The 19,064-nt window shown below is 41.8% G+C and overlaps 1 protein-coding gene across 1 annotated transcript; it reads left to right on the forward strand.

Annotated features, from left to right (window-relative positions):
* Window positions 1-15,986: 15,986 nt before the first annotated feature.
* On the forward strand, window positions 15,987-17,105 carry LOC123842170 (Y-box-binding protein 3-like). Its single transcript, XM_045871568.1, has one exon. The coding sequence runs from the start codon at window positions 15,987-15,989 to the stop codon at window positions 17,103-17,105; it is 1,119 nt and encodes a 372-aa protein (XP_045727524.1).
* Window positions 17,106-19,064: the final 1,959 nt, after the last annotated feature.

Raw genomic sequence — 19,064 nt, forward strand, 5'->3', positions numbered from 1 at the left:
TATTGAGAAGATCATAAGATTCTTGTTCTTTCTTTTATTAATGTGGAGTATCACATTGTTTGATTTGCAGATGGTGAACAACCCTTGAAGCCCAGCAATAAATCTTACTTGGTTTTGGTGAATAATCCTTGTAATGTATTGTTGGATCTTGTTGGCTAGTACCCTGGTGAGAATTCTGGCATCCGTGGTCATCAGGGATATTGGTCTGTAATTTTCTTTTTTGATGGGGTCTTTGTCTGGTTTGGGGATCACCATAATGCTGGCCTCATGGAAGGAGTTTGGAAGTTTTCCTTCAATTTCTATTTTTTGAAACAGCTTCAGAAGAATGGATATTATTTCTTCTTTAAATGTTTGGTAGAGTTCCACTGGGAGGCCATCTGGCCCTTGACTCTTGTTTATTGGGCAATTTCTTTGCTGGTGATGGGTCTGCTCAGGTTTTCTGCTTCTTCCTGTTTAAGTTTTGGTAACTTATACATTTCTAGGAATGCATCCATTTCTTCCAGGTTACCTAATTTGTTGGCATATAGTTGCTCAAATATGTTCTTATATTTGCTTGTATTTTTTTTCAGTGTTGATTGTGATCTCTCCTCTTTCATTCATGATTTTATGTATTTGGGTCCTTTCTCTTTTCTTTCTGATGAGTCTGGCTAGGTTCTTTGTTTGTTTGTTTGTTTGTTTTTCCCCATCATATTTGTCATTTCAAAGTACCAGCTCCTAGTTTTGTTGATCTGTTCTACTGTTCTTTTGGTTTCTATTTCATTGATTTCTGCTCTGATCTTTATTATTTCTATTTTCCTGCTGGGTTTAGTCTTTATTTGCTGTTCTTTCTCCAGCTCATTTAGGTGTATGATTAGCTTGTGCATTTGAGACCTTTCGTGTTTCTTGAGAAAGGTCTGTATTGCTATATACTTCCCTCTTTGGACTGCCTTTGCTGCATCCCGAAGTTCTGAACAGCTGTGTTTTCATTTTCCTTTGTTTCCATGATTTTTTCAATTCCTCTTTAATTTCCTAGTAGACCCCTTCATTCTTTGGTAGGATGCTCTTTAACCCCCAAGTGTTTGAGTTCCTTCCACATTTCCTCTTGTGATTGAGTTCAAGCTTCTAAGCATTGTGGTCTGAAAATATGCAGGGAATAATCCCAATCTTTTGGTATCCAATGAGACCTGATTTGTGACCCTGTATTTGATCTATTTGGAGAATGTTCCATGTGCACTCCAGGAGAATGTGTATTCTGTTGCTTTAGGATGAAATGCTCTGAATATATCTTTGAAGTCCATCTGGTCCAGTGAGTCATTCAAAGCCCTTTTTCCTTATTTATATTCTGCTTAGGTGATCTGTCCATTGCTGTGAGTGGGGTATGAATATCCTGTCTATTATTGTATTATTATCAATGTGTTTCTTTAATTGTGTTTTTAATCAGTTTATATAATTGCTTGCTCCCATGTTTGGGGCATAAATATTTATAATTGTTAGATCTTCATGTTGGATAGACCCCTAAATTATGATATAGTGTCCCTCTTCACCTTTTATTACAGTCTTTGGCTTAATATCTAATTTGTCTGATGTAAGGATTTCTACCCCAGCACTCTTATGATGTCCATTAGTATGATAAATGACTCTCCAGCCCCTCATTTTCAATCTGGAGCTGCCTTGTGTTCTAAAATGAGTCTCTTCTAGACAGCATATTGATGGGTCTAGCTTTTTTATCCAATCTGATACCCTGTGTCTTTTGATTGGAGCATTTAGCCCATTTACATTCAGCGTAATTATTGAAAGATCTGAATTTAGTGCCATTGTATTATCTGTAAAGTCAATATTTCTGTATATTGTCTCTTTTCCTTTCTGTTCTTTGTTACTTTTGCACTCTCTCGGCACTTACAGGATCCCCTTTAATATTTCTTTTGGGGCTTCCTTAGTGGTCACAAATTCTTTTAGTTTCTCTTCGTCCTGGAAGCTCTTTATCTCTCCTATTCTGTATGACAGCCTTGCCAGATAAAGTGTTCTTGGCTGCATATTTTTTCTCATTTATCACCTTCAATATATCATGCCAGTCCTTTCTGGCCTGCCAGATCTCTGTGGACAGGGCTGCTGCCAGCCTTATGTCTCTACCCTTGTAGGTCAAAGACTGCTTTTGGGATTTTCTCTTTATCTCTGAAATTTGTAAGCTTCACTATTATATGTGAAGCTGTTGACCCATTTTTTTTTTTTTTTTGGAGGGGGGTTCTCTGTGCCTCCTGGTCTTGAAGGCCTGTTTCCTTCTCCAGATTAGGGAAGTTCTCATCTATAATTCATGCAAATAAACCTTCTGTCCCCTTTTCTCTCTCTTTCCTCTTCCTCTGTGACACCAATTATTCTAATATTGTTTCATTTTTATGGTATTGCTGATCTCACGAATCATCCCCTCGTGGTCCAGTAGTTGCTTATCTCTCTTTTTCTCAGCTTTTTTATTCTCCCTCATTTTGTCTTCTTTATCACTCACTCCCTCTTCTGCTTCATTTATCCTAGCACTTAGAGCCTCCATTTTTGATTGCATCTCAGAAATAGCCTTTTTTATTTCAACGAGATGAGATTTGTGTTCTTTTATTTCTGAAGTAAGCGATTCTATAGTGTCTTCTATGATGTTTTCAAACCCAGCTAGTATCTTTATAATTGTTGCTTTGAATTCCAACTCCAGCATTGATTGCATCCCTGGCAAAGAGTATTGCCTCTTGTTCTCTATTTTGGAGCAAGTTCTTCTGTCTTCTCATTATGTCTAGAAAAGAATAGATGAAAGAGAGAGAAAATACAAAAAAAAAAATCCAAAGACACCAGAAAATATACACTACACAATCAGAAGAGAACAGAAGCCAAATGGAAAAGAAAGGGGAAAATGAGTACAAAATCAAATGAGAAGTTGAACAGTACAGAACAATAAACTATTTCCTGAGTGTATGTTGGTCTGTTTGTTAGAGGAAACTAGATCCCAAAATAGGAAAGAAAAAAAACTTATATATATTCAAAAATGAAGTTGAATACAATGAAAGGAAGCCAAAAATAAAAAATATATATAAAACATAAGTGTGAAAATGAAAATTCCGAAAGAATTAAAAAAAGAATTGATAAAATAAGAAAATAGCTGAAGAGGAAAAGAAAATATAAAACTGAAGAACTAAAGAATAAGAACAAACCACGAATGCTATATACTTCTTTCCTCAAGAGCTGGAATTTTGCAGTTCTGTATGATTGGTAAACTTGGTATTTGTCAGAAGTTCCTGCTGGTCTTCTTGGGGAGTGGCCTGTTGCACTGCTTCTCAGGTGTCTTTGCCTGGGCAGAATTGCACTGCCCTTGGCCAGGGGCCAGGCTCCATGTAAGCGGCTCTGGAGCCAATGTGGGGGATGAAAATATTGGCAACCCCATCTCTATTACCAGAGCTGAAAGTGCATGACCCCCACTCTTCAGTGGAACCTCACAGAAAAGCAGTCAATCTCTCCTGTCTCCCTGGCTTCCATCTGAACTCTGATTTCACCCAGCCTGTGACTAAGCATTTTTATCTCAGGCACATGACCCTGTTTGCAGTCTCCAAACTATATAGACTCCTGTGGTGTGCACCCATGAAGCTCCTCCTGGGGGAAGAAGGGGGTTCTCATAGAGGCTCCTCCTCTTCCTGGACCCCTGCTTGGAGAGCAGTTGCCCAACCCGACCGGGCATTGGTTCACAGTCTTTGGCAACACCAAGCAGAAAGCCAGTGCCTTGGCTCGCTGTTTGCAACTGGCTTCCCTGTTCCAATGCTTAGGATCTCTGCCAGCCTCAGGCACCCTGGTCGTTTTGTGACCTTGGGGATCCTGAGACCACGCTGTCCCACCTGGGTTTATGCCCTGTTTTAGCCTCCTGAGTGCCTTTCAGGCAAACTTCTAAAAGTTCTGAGTTTGAGGTCCACTGCTTAGAACACTCTCCATTACCCGAATTATGGAGCCCTCCCCCTCCCCTTGCCGTTTGTTTTCCCATATATTACCTCAGATTCACATCTCCACACCTCCTACCTTGCACTAAGTGGTAGCTTTTCTACTTGTAGAACAGTTAGTGATTCTTTTCTCAGACATCTGGTTGATTTCACAGGTATTCAGAATGATCTTAACTCTCAGGCAGTCTTTGGTTTAAAATCTAGTTTGTCTGATATAAGTATGGGTACTCCAGCTTTTTTTTATTTTTTAATGACCATTAGCAGGCTAAATGGTTCTCCATCCCTTCACTTTTGATCTGCAGATAGTTGTCTTTAGGTAAAAAATGAGGCTCTTATAAGCAGCATATCCTTTGGTGTTGTTTTTTATCTATTCTGATACCTTATGTCTTCAGATTGGAGCATTTAGTCCATTTATATTCAGAGCAATTATTGATAGATATGAATTTAGTGTCATTGTATTACCTGTAAAGTCACTGTTCCTATAGATATTCTCTGTCCCTTTCTAGACTTTGTTGCTTTTTGTCCCTCTTTTCTACTCAAAGGGTCCCCTTTAATGTTTCTTGCAGAGCTGTTTTAGCATTCATGATCTCCTTTAGATTTACTTGCCCTGGAAACTCTTTATCTCTCCTTCTATTCTGAATGACAGCTGTGCTGGGTAAAGTATTCTTGCCTGGATATTTTTCCCATTCAGCACATTGAATATGTCCTTCCACTCTTTTCTAGCCTGCCAAGTTTCAGTGGACAGGTCTCTTGGTAACCTTATATGGCTACCCTTGTAGGTTAAGGACCTTTTGTCCCTAGCTGCTTTCAGAATTCTCTCTTTATCTTTGTATTTTGCAAGTTTCACTATGATATGTCATGGTGTTGACCTGTTTTTGTTGATTTTGAGGTGAGTTCTCTGTAACTCTTGGACTTGAATGCCTGTTTCTTTCCCCACATTAGGTAAATTCTCAGCTATAATTTGTTCAACTAAACCTCCTGCCCCTTTTTCCCACTCTTCTTCTTCTGAGACTCCTAAATACAGATATTATTTTGCTTTATGCAATCATTGAGTTCCCTATGTCTACCTTCATGATCTAATGGTTTCCTTTCCCTCTTCTTTTCAGCTTCATATTGTCCATAATTTTATCTTCTGTATCATCTACTCTCTCCTCTGCTTCTTTAGTCTTCATTGTGATTATATCCAATTCATTTTGCATCTCAGTTATAGCATTTTTTATTTCAGCCTGACTAGTTTTTAGGTATTTTATCTCTGCAGCAAGGGTTTATCTGCTGCCTTCTATGCTTTATTCAAGTCCAACTAGTAGTCTTATGACTGTTGTTCTGAATTCTTGTTCGGATATATTGCTTATATCTGCTTTGAGCAAGTCCCTGGCTGTGATATCTTCCTGAACTTTCTTTTTGGGGATAATTCCTCCCTCTTTTCATTTTAGCTAAGTTTCTGTCTTTTGCATATTTTGAAAGCTTATTATGTTTCCTGCTCCTGAGAGTAATACTACATAAAGACAGGCTCATACACTGTCCAGGGCCTGGCACTTCAGGATGTTTCTGGCGTATACTGTGTGCATTTTGCTGTTCTATTTTGGCTGCTTTTTCCCACTGGTCACTCCTCTAATGTGCTCCTCCTTGCTTACAGGGGGGAGTGTTTGGACCTTTACCTAAATGTGCTTTGATTTATTGTTGTTGTTGTTGTTAAAATAAGCCTGGAAAAAAGGGGGGGGGGAAGAAAAACGCCTTATTTAAAAAACGAAAAAGAAAGGAAAAGGAACAATAACAAGAACAAAAACTAACGGACAATCAACAAATTATAAACCTGATTCCAAAGAAAAAAGAAAGGAGAAAAAAAAAAAAAGATAAAATGAGGCCTGATCCAAAGTAAAAAGAAAAGGGAATTCAAAAAAAGAAAAAGCTAACAAAGGAAAAACTCATAAGCCTGATTCTAAAGAAAAGAAAATAAATTAAAAAAGAATGTAAAGCCTGGTTCTTTTCCCAGCAGAACTGCATGTGATGTTTTGAAGCACTCTATGATCATTAGACTTGGTGCATGCAGGGTGCTGCTTGTGCTTTCTTCTGGGGGAGACACCCACTGCTAGTTTGGTCAGACCTATCCTAGTAAGTATGCACTTTCCAGGCACAGGTTTTCGGGGTTTGGTGTCATCAGTTCCCCCCTCAACTGGAGGCCACTGTGTTGTTCTCTGAAGTCTGACTGTGTTGGTGGTGAGGGAGAAAATGGCTCCACCCTACTCTCTCCTCCCCAGACAGGGGATCTCACAGCCCGCCACTGTTCAAGAAGCCTTCACAGAATACTAAGAGCCATCAGCATGCTTGGCACCACAGCTCTCCTGTGTTTTATCTTTGGCTCGCTGCTGGGAATCAAAACTCCAAGTCTTAAAGTAGCTGGCACCGCAGGGACCCACTCTTCTCCTCTAGAGAAGAGCCTCTCCATGCTGTACCTGTTGTCCTTTGTCCCAGGAAAACAGTCCCGTATCTACGCAGTGTGCAAAAATCTATGGTGTGGCACTTTGAAAAGCAGTGACTCAGTTATCCACCTTCTGCACATGCCTCTGTCCCCTGCCCATGAAAGGCCCTTTGCTGGTGCCTGCAGGGTCCTTTGTCCTTGGAGAGGCACTATACCCTCTTCCAAATGTACTCCAGGAAGACAACGTTCTCCCCCAGTGTGACCCAGGAGATCCCCTCACCACTTTGTGTGCTATCAGGCCAGTGGCCTCCTTCGCCCCAGGAGTGCAAGCTACAGCTCCACTCTGGCAAAAGACATGCACTTCCAAAACCCCAGAGTTTGAGCTCTACAGGCTGTTTGCAATAAAAAACAAAACCAAGCAAAACAAACCTGAGACACTCAGAACCCTTACTCCCCAGTCTGTGGTCTGTAGAGGTTTTTGTCTTGTGTGAACCTGATGCCACCCTCTCTCAATGCCTCTCTCTTTCTCTCCCTTTCTCTCTCTGTCGAAAGGGTTCCTTCCCTTCCATGGCACTGCAGGTTTTCTCTCCCTCAATTTACTTCCACAATCCTCGTACCTGCCACACTGTCTCCCTTCAACTCTGGAGATCCTTCTCCCAGTCCCCAGATCACTTTCCTGGGTGTTCCAAGTGATCTGACATCAATAAAATGTGTTTGAGGGACTAGGAAAGCCCAGGTTTCCCCTACTTCTCTGCCATCTTAACTCTCCCCCCATTCATTTATTGATGGTCACTTATGTTTCTTCCATATCTTGGTTATTGTAAATAATGATGCAATAAACAGAGGGATTCATATATCTTTCTGTATTAGTGTTTCCTTTTTCTTTGGGTAAATACTTAGTGAATTACTGGATCATTAAGGTATTCCAATTTTTAATTTTTGAGGAACATCCCCATCCTGTTTTCCATACTGGCTGTACCTACTTATATCCCTACCAACAGTGCACGAGGGTTCCCTTTTCTCTACATCCTCACCAACACATGCTATTTCTTGTCATTTTGATACCAGCCATCCTGGCAGGTGTGAGGTGATCCTGAAACCATAAAACTTCTAAAAAGAGAACAAAAACTGTAATCTCCTGAACATCAGCCTTAGCAACATATTTATGAAAATGACTCCTTAGGCAAAAATAAACTATTGGGACTACAGCAAAATTAAAAGCTTTTGCATAGCAAAGGAAGCCATCAACATAACGAAAAACAAGCTACTGAATGGGAGAATACCCTTGGAAGTTATTTATCCAATAAAGAGATAATATCCAAAATATATAAAGAACTTATACAACTGAACATCAAACAACAACAACAACCCAGAACAACAACAAGTAGTCGAATTAAAAATGGACAGAAGACCTGAATAGACATTTCCCCCAAAAGAACACAAAGAAGGTGGCCGAGGGACACATGAAAAGATGCTCAACATCATGATTCACCAGGAAAATGCAAATCAAAACCACAATGAGGTATCACCTCACCAGAGCATTTAGGCACGAAAACAGAAAGGAAAGGATCCAAGTCAGAAAGACAGAAGTAAAGTTTTCTGTTTTCAGCTGACATGATCTTTTATGTAGAAAACTCCAGGGGATCCAAAAACACTGTTAGAACTAATGAATAAATTTGGTGAAGTACCAGTTAACAAAATCAAGATATGAAAATCAGTTGTTTTCCACACACTAACAGGGAACTGTCTGAAAATTGAATTAAGAAAACAATGCCATCTCCATTAGAAACATAAGGAATGAAGTGTTTTGGAATGACCATAACTAAGGTGGTAAAAGATGTACACTTGAAAACTATGAAACAAAGAAGACACAAATTTGTGGAAAGATACCCCATGTTCACAGATAAGAAAACTTAATATTGTTAAAATGTCTGTACTATACAAAGTGATCTACAGTTTCAATGCAATTCCATCAAAATACCAATGACATCATTCACAGAAATAAAAAAACAATCCTAACATTCATATGGAACCAATAAATACCCCAAATAGGCAAAACAACTCGAGGAAGGCCAACATACCTGGGATCATTGCACTTCCTGACTTCAAAATACATTACAAAGCAAACATAATTAAAACAGCACAGTATTGGTGGCATAAAAACAGACATATAAACCAATGGAACAGAATAGAAATCCCAGAAATAAAGCCATGTATATGGTCAACTGATTTTTCGACAAGGGTGCCAATAATACACAATGAGGAAAGGATGGTCTCTTCAACAAATGTTGCTGGAGAAAATGGCTATCCACATGCAAAAGACTGAAAATAGACCCTTAGCTTTCACCATACCAAAAAATACATCAAAATGAATTAAAGATTTAAATGAAAGACCTGAAACCATCAATGTCCTAGAAGAACACTTAGGGAAAAAGCTTCAGGACGTTGGCCTAGGCAATGATTTCTTGGACATGATGCCAAAAGCACAACAACAAAAGTAATAATAGACATGTGGGAATACATCAAATTAAAAAAAAAAAGTTCTGCATGGCAGATGAAACAATTAACAGTGTGAAAAAGCAACCTATGGAATGGGAGAAATTTTTGAAAACCATACAGCCAAAAAGGGGTTAATATCCAAAATATATCGGAAACTTCCTGCAACTCAATAACAAACCAACCAACCAAGCAAACACCACAAATAAGCCAATTGAAAAATGGACTATGGATCTGAATAGACATTTCTCCAAAGAAGATGTACAAATGGCCAAAAGGTATATGAAAGGATGCTTGGAGTCACTAATCATCAGAGAAATGCAAATCAAAGCCATAATGAGATATCACCTAATGCCTGTTAGAATGGTTGTTATTAAAAAAAAAAAATAATGAGTGTTGTTGAGGTTACGGTGTAATCCAAGCCCTTGTACACCATTGGTGGGAGTATAAAATACTGCAGCTGCTATGGAAAACAATATGTACATTTCTCAAAAAAATTAAACATATAACTAACATATGATTCTGCAGTCCCACTTCTGAGCATATATCCAAAAGAGTTGAAATCAGAATATCAAAGAGATATCTACATTCCCATATTCACTTCAGCATTATTCACAATACTCAAAATATGAAAACTACATGTTTATCAGCAGATACCCTCTGGTGTATACACACAATGGAATATTATTCGGTCTTAAAAACAGGAGGAAATCCTGTCATATATGACAACATGGATGTGCCTGGAGGACATTATACTGAGTGAAATAAGCCAATCACAGAAGAACACATACTGCATGACTCCGCTTACATGAGGTACCTAAAATAGCCAAACTTAGAGAAACAGAAAGAAAAATGGTGGTTGCCAAGGGCTGGAGAGAAGGGGAAATGGCGATTGTTGTCCAATGGGTATAAAGTTAGAATTATACAAGATAAATAGACCCTAGAAGTCTGCTGCATGACATCGTGCCTATGGTTACCAATACCGTATCATGTACTTAAAAATGTGTTATGAGGGTAGATTTAATGTTAAGTGTTTGGATCACAATTTAAAAAAAAAACTGTGGTGGACAATGCTGCTATAAACATTGGGGTGCAGGTGCCCCTTCCAATCACTATGTTTGTATCCTTTGGATAAATAGCTCGTAGTACAATTGCTGGGTCATAGGGTCGCTCTATTTTTAACTTTTTGGTGAACCTCCAAACTGTTTTCCAGAGTGGCTGCACCAGTTTGCATTCCCAACAACAGTGTAAGAGTTTTCCCCTTTCTCTGCATCCTCTCCAACATCTGTTGTTTCCTGAGTTGTGAATTTTAGCCGTTCTGACCGGTGTGAGGTGGTGTCTCATTGTGGTTTTGATTTGTATTTCCCTGATGCCGAGTGATGTTGAACACTTTTTCACCTGTCTGTTGGCCATTTGTAGGTCTTCTTTGGAGAAGTGTCTGTTCATGTCTTGTGCCCATTTCCTGACCGGATTTTTGTTTTGGTTTGTTTTTTTTTGGGGGGTGTTGAGCTTGATACCTTTTGTTCTTTCTACACTTTGGATATTACCCTTTCTCTGATATGTCATTTGCGAATATCTTCTCCCATTCTGCACATTGCCTTTTAGTTTGGTTGATTATTTCCTTTGCTGTGCAAAAGCTTTTTTATCCTGATGAAGTCCCAATGGTTCATTTTTGCTTTTATTTCCCTTGCCTCCAGAGATGTGTCTAGCAAGAAGTGGCTGTGGCTGAGGTCAAAGAGGTTGCTGCCTGTGTTCTCCTCTAGAATTTTGATGGATTCCTGTCTCACATTTAGGTCTTTCATCCATTTTGAGTTTATCTTTGTGTATGGTTTAAGAAAGTGGTCAGGTTTCATTCTTCTGCATGTGGCTGTCCAATATTCCCAACACCATTTGTTGAAGAGACGTCTTTTTTTTTTTTTTTTCATTTGGATGTTCTTTCCTGCTTTGTTGAGGCTTAGTTGACCATAGAGTCAAGGGTCCTTTTCTGGGTTCTCTATTCTGTTCCATTGATCTATGGGTCTATTTTTGTGCCAGGACCATATTGTCTCGATGATTACAGCTTTGGAATATAGCTGAAAGTCTGGAATTGTGATGCCTCCAGCTTTGTTTTTTATTTTACAACATTCCTTTGGCTATTCGGGGTCTTTTTTGATTCCATACAAACTTCAGGATTATTTGTTCCAGCTCTGTGAAGAAAAGTTGATGTTATTTTGACAGGGATTGCATTGAATGTGTAGACTGCTTTGGGCAGTGTAGACATTTTAACAATATTTGTTCTTCCAATCCATGAGCATGGAATTTATTTTTTCCATTTCTTTGTGTCTTCCTCTATTTCATTCATAAGTGTTCTACAGTTTTCAGAATACCAAACCTATACCTCTTTGGTTAGTTTTATTCCTAGGTATCTTATGGGTTTTGGTGCAATTGCAAATGGGTTCAGTCCTTGGCTTCCCTTTCTTCCACCCCATTGTTATTGTATAGAAATGCACTTTCTTTTATTAATGTGGTATATCACGTTGATGGATTTGTGGATGTTGAACCATCCCTGCAGCCCAGGAATAAATCCCACTTGGTTGTGGTGAATAATCCTTTTAATGTACTGTGGGATCCTATTAGATAGTACCTTGGTGCAAATTTTTGCATCCATGTTCATCAGGGATATTGGTCTGTATTTCTCCTTTTCAGTAGGGTCTTTGTCTGGTTTGGGGATCAACATAATGCTGACCTCAGAAAATGAGTTTGGAAGTTCTCCCTCCATTTCTATTTTTTGGAACAGTTTCAGAAGAATGGGTATTAATTCTACTTTAAATGTTTGGTAGAATTCCCCTGGGAATCCAACTGGCCTTGGAATCTTGTTTGTTGGGAGATTTTTGTTTGTTTGTTTGTTTGTGAGTGTTAAATTTCTTTTGAACTTAGAAAAACCGAAAAAAGTAAAAATCGCCCCAAATCACACTACTTTAAAAATTTTATAAAGCAAAAGTCCCCTTTCAGCCTATCTAATCCCACTTCTAAATGGTTTACAATTTGGTATATATTATTTCCCAGCTTTTTCTTGAATTTATTCAGAAATACCTATATGTACATGTGTCATACATATACAAATGCTTTTGTTTACAAAACACACTCACATTATACCATTTCTTGCTTTTGAAATTAATACAAAATTCGGCACATCATACAGATCAGAACGTATTCACAGATATACCCCATTATTTTGATGGATGTATAGTATTCCACTAAATGAATGTGTCATAATTTATTTATTCATTTTCTTATTGATGGACAGTTGGGTTGTATCTGATTTCTTTTTTTGGTGACTTTGAGATATAATTCATAAAAATACAATTCACCTATTTAAGGTATATAATCCATTATTTATAGTATATTCATAGAGTTGTACAATTTTCACCACAATCAATTTTAGATCATTTTAATCAACCTTTAGATAAACCTCTTACAATTCAGCTATCCACCCCAGCCCTGAGCAACCACTAATCCACTCTCTCACTATATATATATTTACCAATTCTAGACACTTCATATAAATGGAATCATATAATTATGTAGTCTTTTGTGACTGGATTCTTTCATTTAGCATGCTTTCAGGGTTCTTCCATGTTTGTAACATGTATTAGAAGTGTCCCTTCTTCTACTTTTTGGAAGAGTATGTAAAGAATTTGTATTAATTCTTCTTTAGTGTTTTCTAGAATTTATCTGAGAAGCCACTTGAGCCTAGGCCTTTTCCTGTGGGTATTTTGAAGTTATTAATTAACCTCTTTACTTGTTATAGACCTTTTCAGATTTTGTTTTCCATTGGTTCCAGTAGTTGGTGAGTTCCTAGGAATTTTTCCATTTCATTTAAGTTATCTAATTTATTGGTATATAACTGCTCATAGGGTTCCTTCGTAATACTTTTTATTTCTAGAAGATTGGTAGTAATGTTCCCTCCTTCACTTCTGATTCTGGTAATTTGAGTTTTCTTTTCCCACAGGTCAATCTAGGAAAAGGTTTGTCACTTTTGTTGATCTTTTTTATATAACCAACTATTAGTTTCATTGACTCCTCTACTTTTTTATTCTCTGTCATTTATTTATCTAATCTTTTTTTAAATTTCCTATCATGCAAACAACATGAGGAGATTCGAGAAGGCATACTCAGTCCAACTCAGTGAATCTCATTGGCATCTTCGTGCATGGTGCTGTGCTAGCGACTGTAAGAAATCCACAGATGTAGCCACTTTGAGGGGGGTGGGGGAAGGCAAATATTTAATCCACAAGTACACATTTGTGGTGGCCCTTTATACAGTCAGCACTGTTCCAGGCACCATGGTACTCAGAGAGGAAACCGAGAGACGAAACTTAATGTGTTCACTCTTTCTTTTTTTTTTTTTTAGATTTATTTATTTATTTGAGAGAGAGAGAGAGCAGGGGGAAGGGAAGAGGGAAAGGGAGAGAGAGAATCCCAAGCAGACTCCCCGCTGAGCACAGAGCCTGACGTGGAGCTCGATCTCAGGACCCCGAGATCATGACGTGAGCCAAAATCACGTGCCGGACTCTCAACCAACTGAGCCACGTAAAGCTGCCCCTAAAGTGTTCACTCTTTAGTGAGTTTCAGTGAGCTTAGAATCTAGTGGGGATCATAGTGAGACAGAAAGCCTTACACATTAGGGAAGAAGTAGAGTAGCCATTAACCTTTAGGCTGTAAGTGCAACCAGATTTCCAAGAAGAAAGAGATTGGGGTCGACTGGCGCATTTGGAAAGGGAGTGGGAGGGGATTGCAAAACTGAGATTCAGAGGGAAGATAGGATTTGTACAGACAGAGGAGAGGAGAGAAGGTATATTTCTAGGAGAATGAGGACAAAAGTGAACACGGGCACAGAGATGGGAATGACCATGGCAAATATGGGAAGCATCAAGAAGAGCTCTCAGGACATGAAAGAAAGAACTGTTGACAATATCATAGAACTGGCCTGGTGGGACAGTGGAGCATACAGTGGACTAAGAACCAGAGGGCCTGAATTCCCAAAGGTATTATCCTGGTTCTGCACTTACTACATGGGTGTCCTTGGTTAGGTCAGTTAGATGCTTTGTGCCCTGGTGCCCTGACTTACTCACAGTCATGTGAGGATACAGACAGGAGCCTGCTTCTCTCTCAGGCTTGTTGTAAAAACCACAAGAGCTGATACCTGAAGACGTGTTTTATTTTTTTAATTTAATTTATTTTTATTTTATTATTTATTATCTTTTATTCATTTATTTCCGGGCGAGAGAGAGAGCAAGCGCACAAGCAGGGGGAGCGGCAGGCAGAGAGAGAGGGAGAAGCAGACTCCCCGCTGAGCAAGGAGCCTGAGGCTGGGCTCAACCCCAGGACCCTGGGATCATGACCTGAGCCGAGGGCAGATGCTTAACCGAATGAGCCACCCAGGGGGCCCCAAGAAGTGTTTTTTAAATAGTAAAATAAAAATGAGCATCCCTTCTTCCATTTGGTATTACACCGGCATGTGGAAGAAATGGCTCCTGAGTCTACAATAGGGTTTGTTTTCTAGTTGGTTGCAGGCAGAAGGTTACTGCATGTGGGAACAGGGGCTGCTGATTACTTGATATGAAGGCAATTTTTGCCCCTGAAGAGGGGCAGGCCTGGCAGCCTGAACACAGGGGAGACAGATCATCCAAGCAAGAGGGGTTTCTTGGGTTCTCTGCTGGGTTGTATGACCTCTCTGAAAGAGGTCCCTGTTCTCTGACATCACATGAAACAAGTGACAAAACTGTACACGAAGGCTGGTGAGGTGTGGTGGAAAGAGACCTGGACGTGGAATGAAATCTATCTGAAATCAGATGTTAGATCTTGTTATCTCTGGGCCCCAGGTCCCCCCACCTGTCAAACTGAAGTAAAAACAACACCTGCCCCACTTCCTTATAGAGTGGGTTGTTGCCAGGCTCAAATGCACAACATGTGAGAGGTTTCTGTAAACTCTAAAGTGGTAGGCCAACTTGGCTTATTTTCATTGCTCTTATTAATAAAGCAAAACTGAGTTTTCTGACCAGTTGCCATCTACTATTTTAGCGTGCTCGATCATCATTTCTGAAAGCTTATATTTCAGTAGAGCTAGCTGTCCCTTACCACAGTATTAACACTGTAGTTAGGCTGAATTCTTAGGGTTTCTATACAATTAAATCAGAACCGCAATTTAGGATGAAGATCACAGAGTTATAAACCATTCGCGGGGGGGGGGGGGGGGGGGGCGGAGTCTGGATCTGCAGTTAAAACACAAGGCAAATTGGCTCAGTTCTATTTTACGCCACCTGATCATTTATTCGCTTTATGTGGGCAAGAACACAGAGCTCAACGAGGTCTTCAGGATGTCCCAGTTAACAAAAGTGTTCCCACTCAGCGTCACTAGTCTACAACCCTAACACTAGCCTGGATAAACCTGCACTAGTTTAGTGTCCTCGCAGTACTAGCATTCTAGCCCTGGCAGGCTTCCCCAGTCCCTCTGCGGGAAAACCAAACAAAAAAACAACCCACAGTGGGCTTCTTTGATTGGGTCTTAATTTCATGTGGTTGTCATTTTGTCTCAAGTTACACAACATGCCTCACCCACATACAGAGCTCACAAGGACTTGGAAGAGGAACAGGGTTTTGTGAGAGTATTTAGAGAGTGCCCTTAGAAGGCTGGGAATATCTCCAACCAAGGGAGAGAGATGGAAATTGGGTCCTCTCTTCCCACCCACTCAAACAAGCAAGAGAGTCTTCAAGAAGACCACTTCCTAGAGCTTCAAGTGCACCCCTCTCCATGAGGGACCAAGAGGTGCTGTGACGTGGCACCTGGAGCTCCAGGCAGAGTGCATCTGCCCCACCCCCCAGCTCAGGCAGCCTCTAGGACCCCACTGAGACGTCACCGCGGCAACCACTGTTTGGTCCGCGTCCTGTTGCCCCAGGAGACGCCACAGGCCTTTCCAAGAGTCTCAGAGTGAAGCCAAAGAGTCCTGGGCCCGACCCAAGACCCTTCCTTCCAGAGCGAGGCTCCTGCCTCCAGACCGAGGCCCTTCCCCCTCCCCCTCCCCCTCCCCCCATCACCGAGGACCAAATTTCCCTCAGGTTCTCCGACAAAGGAGAGCAAGGACAGCCTCATGAGTGAGGTGGGAGAGGTCACCGTCACGGAGGTGACCGCCTCAGTCTCGCCTCAAGCCACGCAGAAACTCCTGGTTTCCTTGGGAGGCGGAGATCCTCCCCGGGCACCAGTCGCAGGCAACCTCAGCGGAGATGCGATCCCCAAGACCACCGCGGCAGCAGGCGCCAAGGGAAAGGTGCCCGAAAAGGTCATCGCCAAGAGGGTGCGAGGCTCCGTCAAGTGGTTTAACGTGAAGAACGGGTACGGTTTCATCAGCAGGCATGATACCCAGGAAGATGTGTTCGTTCACCAGACGGCCATCACCCGAAACAACCCTCACAAATACCAGCGCAGCGTGGGCGACGGCGAGACAGTCGAGTTCGACGTGGTGCAGGGTGAGCGGGGCACCGAGGCCGCTAACGTGACCGGGCCAGCAGGTGCCCCGGTGCAGGGCAGCCGCTACGCTGCCAACTGCCCCCGCTTCTGCACGGGCTTCTACCTTCGCCGCCGCGCACCGCCCCCGCGAGGTCCCAGGGGCGCTGGGGAGGACGTCGACGAAGGTGAAGCCAGTGGCGAAGGCTTCACCGAGGCCCAGGGCCAGAGGCGCCGCCTGCCCGGCGGACCCGAAGACCAAAGGCTGCGGCGCTTCCCGCCGAACCGCAGGGCCTCCGCCGTGTCCCGCCGCCCGTCGATCCTCGCTCCCACCAGCGGCCCGAGGCCCACCCACCTGCCCGGGTCCGCCCCAGCCTCAAGGCCCGAGGGCGCCCCGCGGCGAGGGCCAGGCCCCAGCTACCGGCTGAGTCGCCCTAGGGGCCGAGGCACCACCACTCCTGGTCCAAGACCCTCAGCGGGCATCTCTGAGGAGCTGGACGCGGAAGACAAGGAAAGCGGACGTGAGGCCAGCGGCCCGCAGCAGAAGCCCCCGCCACGCTACGGATCCTGCCGCCCCAACAACCCACGCCGCCGCCCACAGCAGGCGCCTGGTGCCCAGGGCCAGGACACCGTGGGAGGAGAAGGCAAGGTCGAGAAGAGCCGTGCTGAAACACCCGCTTTGGTTGCTTTGGCCAAGAAGAGCAGCGCCGCTGAGGAGGAGGACGCCTTGGTCGCCGAGGTCCCCTCTGCCACCCAGGCCAAGTAACAACAGCCTGGCTCCCTCCCAGGGACTCCCAGGCCTGGGCTACAGGGGATGTCCCCTTGAGGAGATGATGCCCTTTAATGCAATGCAGTCCAAACATCCACCTTGACTGTTAGATTTGTGCCCTGAGAAAAAAATACATGCCCCTTCCCCAACGTTTCAGGAAAAACTACAAGACCTATATATTTCTAAATTCCCTCTTACCATCTGTATTGGTAATTTCTGTACACACACACCCACGCACACACCTATTCTTTTAAAAGATCTGACCAGGACCACAGCTATTATTCTGTGTCACCAGGGGAATTAGTTGAAGTACTTATAAAAATTCTTTTTAATTTTAATAACAAAAACAAAGACGATCTGATATTGAAGATTACCTTACATTGCTGTGTGATATTACTCACCTGAGTGGTCATTATCTCAATAAATCATTTCATGTTGCTTTTATCTGTTATTGTGTGATTTTTTAAAAAATCTTGTCAGCACATAAGTGTATGGAGGCAGTCCTTTCGGTTTGTTTCAGAACCAGCTTTAGCAAACATCATACCTATTGTTCTGTGTACAAGACATGAGTGTAAGGCTAATTGTGGACTTACGGGGGGGGGGGGCGGTGAACTTCTCAAGGGTGTTCTAAAGGATTAGAACATTAGGGAGGGTATGTGCTATGGTGAGCGCTGTGAATTGTGTAAGACTGATGAATCACAGACCTGTACCCCTGAAACAAATAATATATTATATGTTAATAATAATAAAAAAAAGAACACATTCTGGGGCACACTGACTTGGGCTGGAGTTTCCATGCCACCCTTTAGGTGCCGTGAGACCTTGGGCAAATCATTTTACCTCTCTAAGCCTTCGTTACCTTGCCTGAGAAATGGGGAAATGACCTACCGCCCACGGTCTTTATGAGGTCTTTATGAGGCTTAATTGAGGTGAAGCACATATATATGTATTATGTATTATAGATCATATTACGTATTTATATATAAAATCTCATTAACTCTCATAATAACCCATACATAAATGGTAAATACTGATGCATAGCAATGCTTTAATAAATTAACACAGTGCCCCCCCAAAACAAGAATACACAGAGAGGGAAGAAGTGTCCCCATCACATCCCCTTCCCCTACTATTTGAGCAATAAATCCGGAGGGTGGGTCCAACTACCCACACTTACTACTTAGATAGTCTTTGAGACAAAACTCAAAAAGCTGGACAAAACACCATGACAGGTGAAAAAAAAAAAAAAAGGGAGGGGGCTCGCTGGAGGCAGAATTTGCCTTTATTTTGTAATGGATTTGATCTCAGTATTTAAAAGAACATGGGCACGAGGGGCTGGGGGGTTTGGGAGAAATGGAAACATGTTGGTCAAAGGGTAAAATCTTCCAGTTACAAGATGAATAAGTTCTGGGGGCCTAATGTATGGCATGATGACTATAGTTACCATACTGTGTTGTATACTTGAAAGTTGCTATGAGAGTGGAGCTTTAATGTTCCCACCATGACAATAACGAAACGTTAATTAAGTGAAGTGAAGGATGTGTTAGCCTGATTCAGGTAAACATGTCTCAAAATATGCGTGTATCATATTATTCCACTGTGCATCTTAGACTTACACAATATCATATGTCAACTACATCGCAATAAAGCTAGGAAAAAAAAAAAACTGAAGAAAACTTAAAAAGAAAGCGGGCATGAAACAGGCATAATTTTTGTCGTGCATACCTCTGGAGCTGAAGAAACATCTAGTCCAGATTTTCCATGTGTGCTTCCTGATTGGGTCCACCCAGGGAGGCTGTGCAGGATTCCTGGAAGGCTAAATGGGTGAGTTTCAGCCCACCTCAGCCCCTTTCCCATCAGATAGAGAAGCTCCGACTGGGAATGCCATCCCTGTCCTGGTTTTCCTTTGAATATATTGGGATTGGTGGGAGGGTCAGAGGCAGGGTTGGGAGGGGG

The sequence above is a fragment of the Mirounga angustirostris genome, unplaced genomic scaffold (genome assembly GCF_029215605.1).
Source record: "Mirounga angustirostris isolate CCGP_5_RB_7025 unplaced genomic scaffold, mMirAng1.0.hap1 SCAF_11, whole genome shotgun sequence".
Lineage (NCBI taxonomy): Eukaryota > Metazoa > Chordata > Mammalia > Carnivora > Phocidae > Mirounga > Mirounga angustirostris.

Bases quoted from the DNA above. Each gene is read 5' to 3' on its own strand.
- LOC123842170 (XM_045871568.1), top strand. From the start codon at position 15,987: ATGAGTGAGGTGGGAGAGGTCACCGTCACGGAGGTGACCGCCTCAGTC.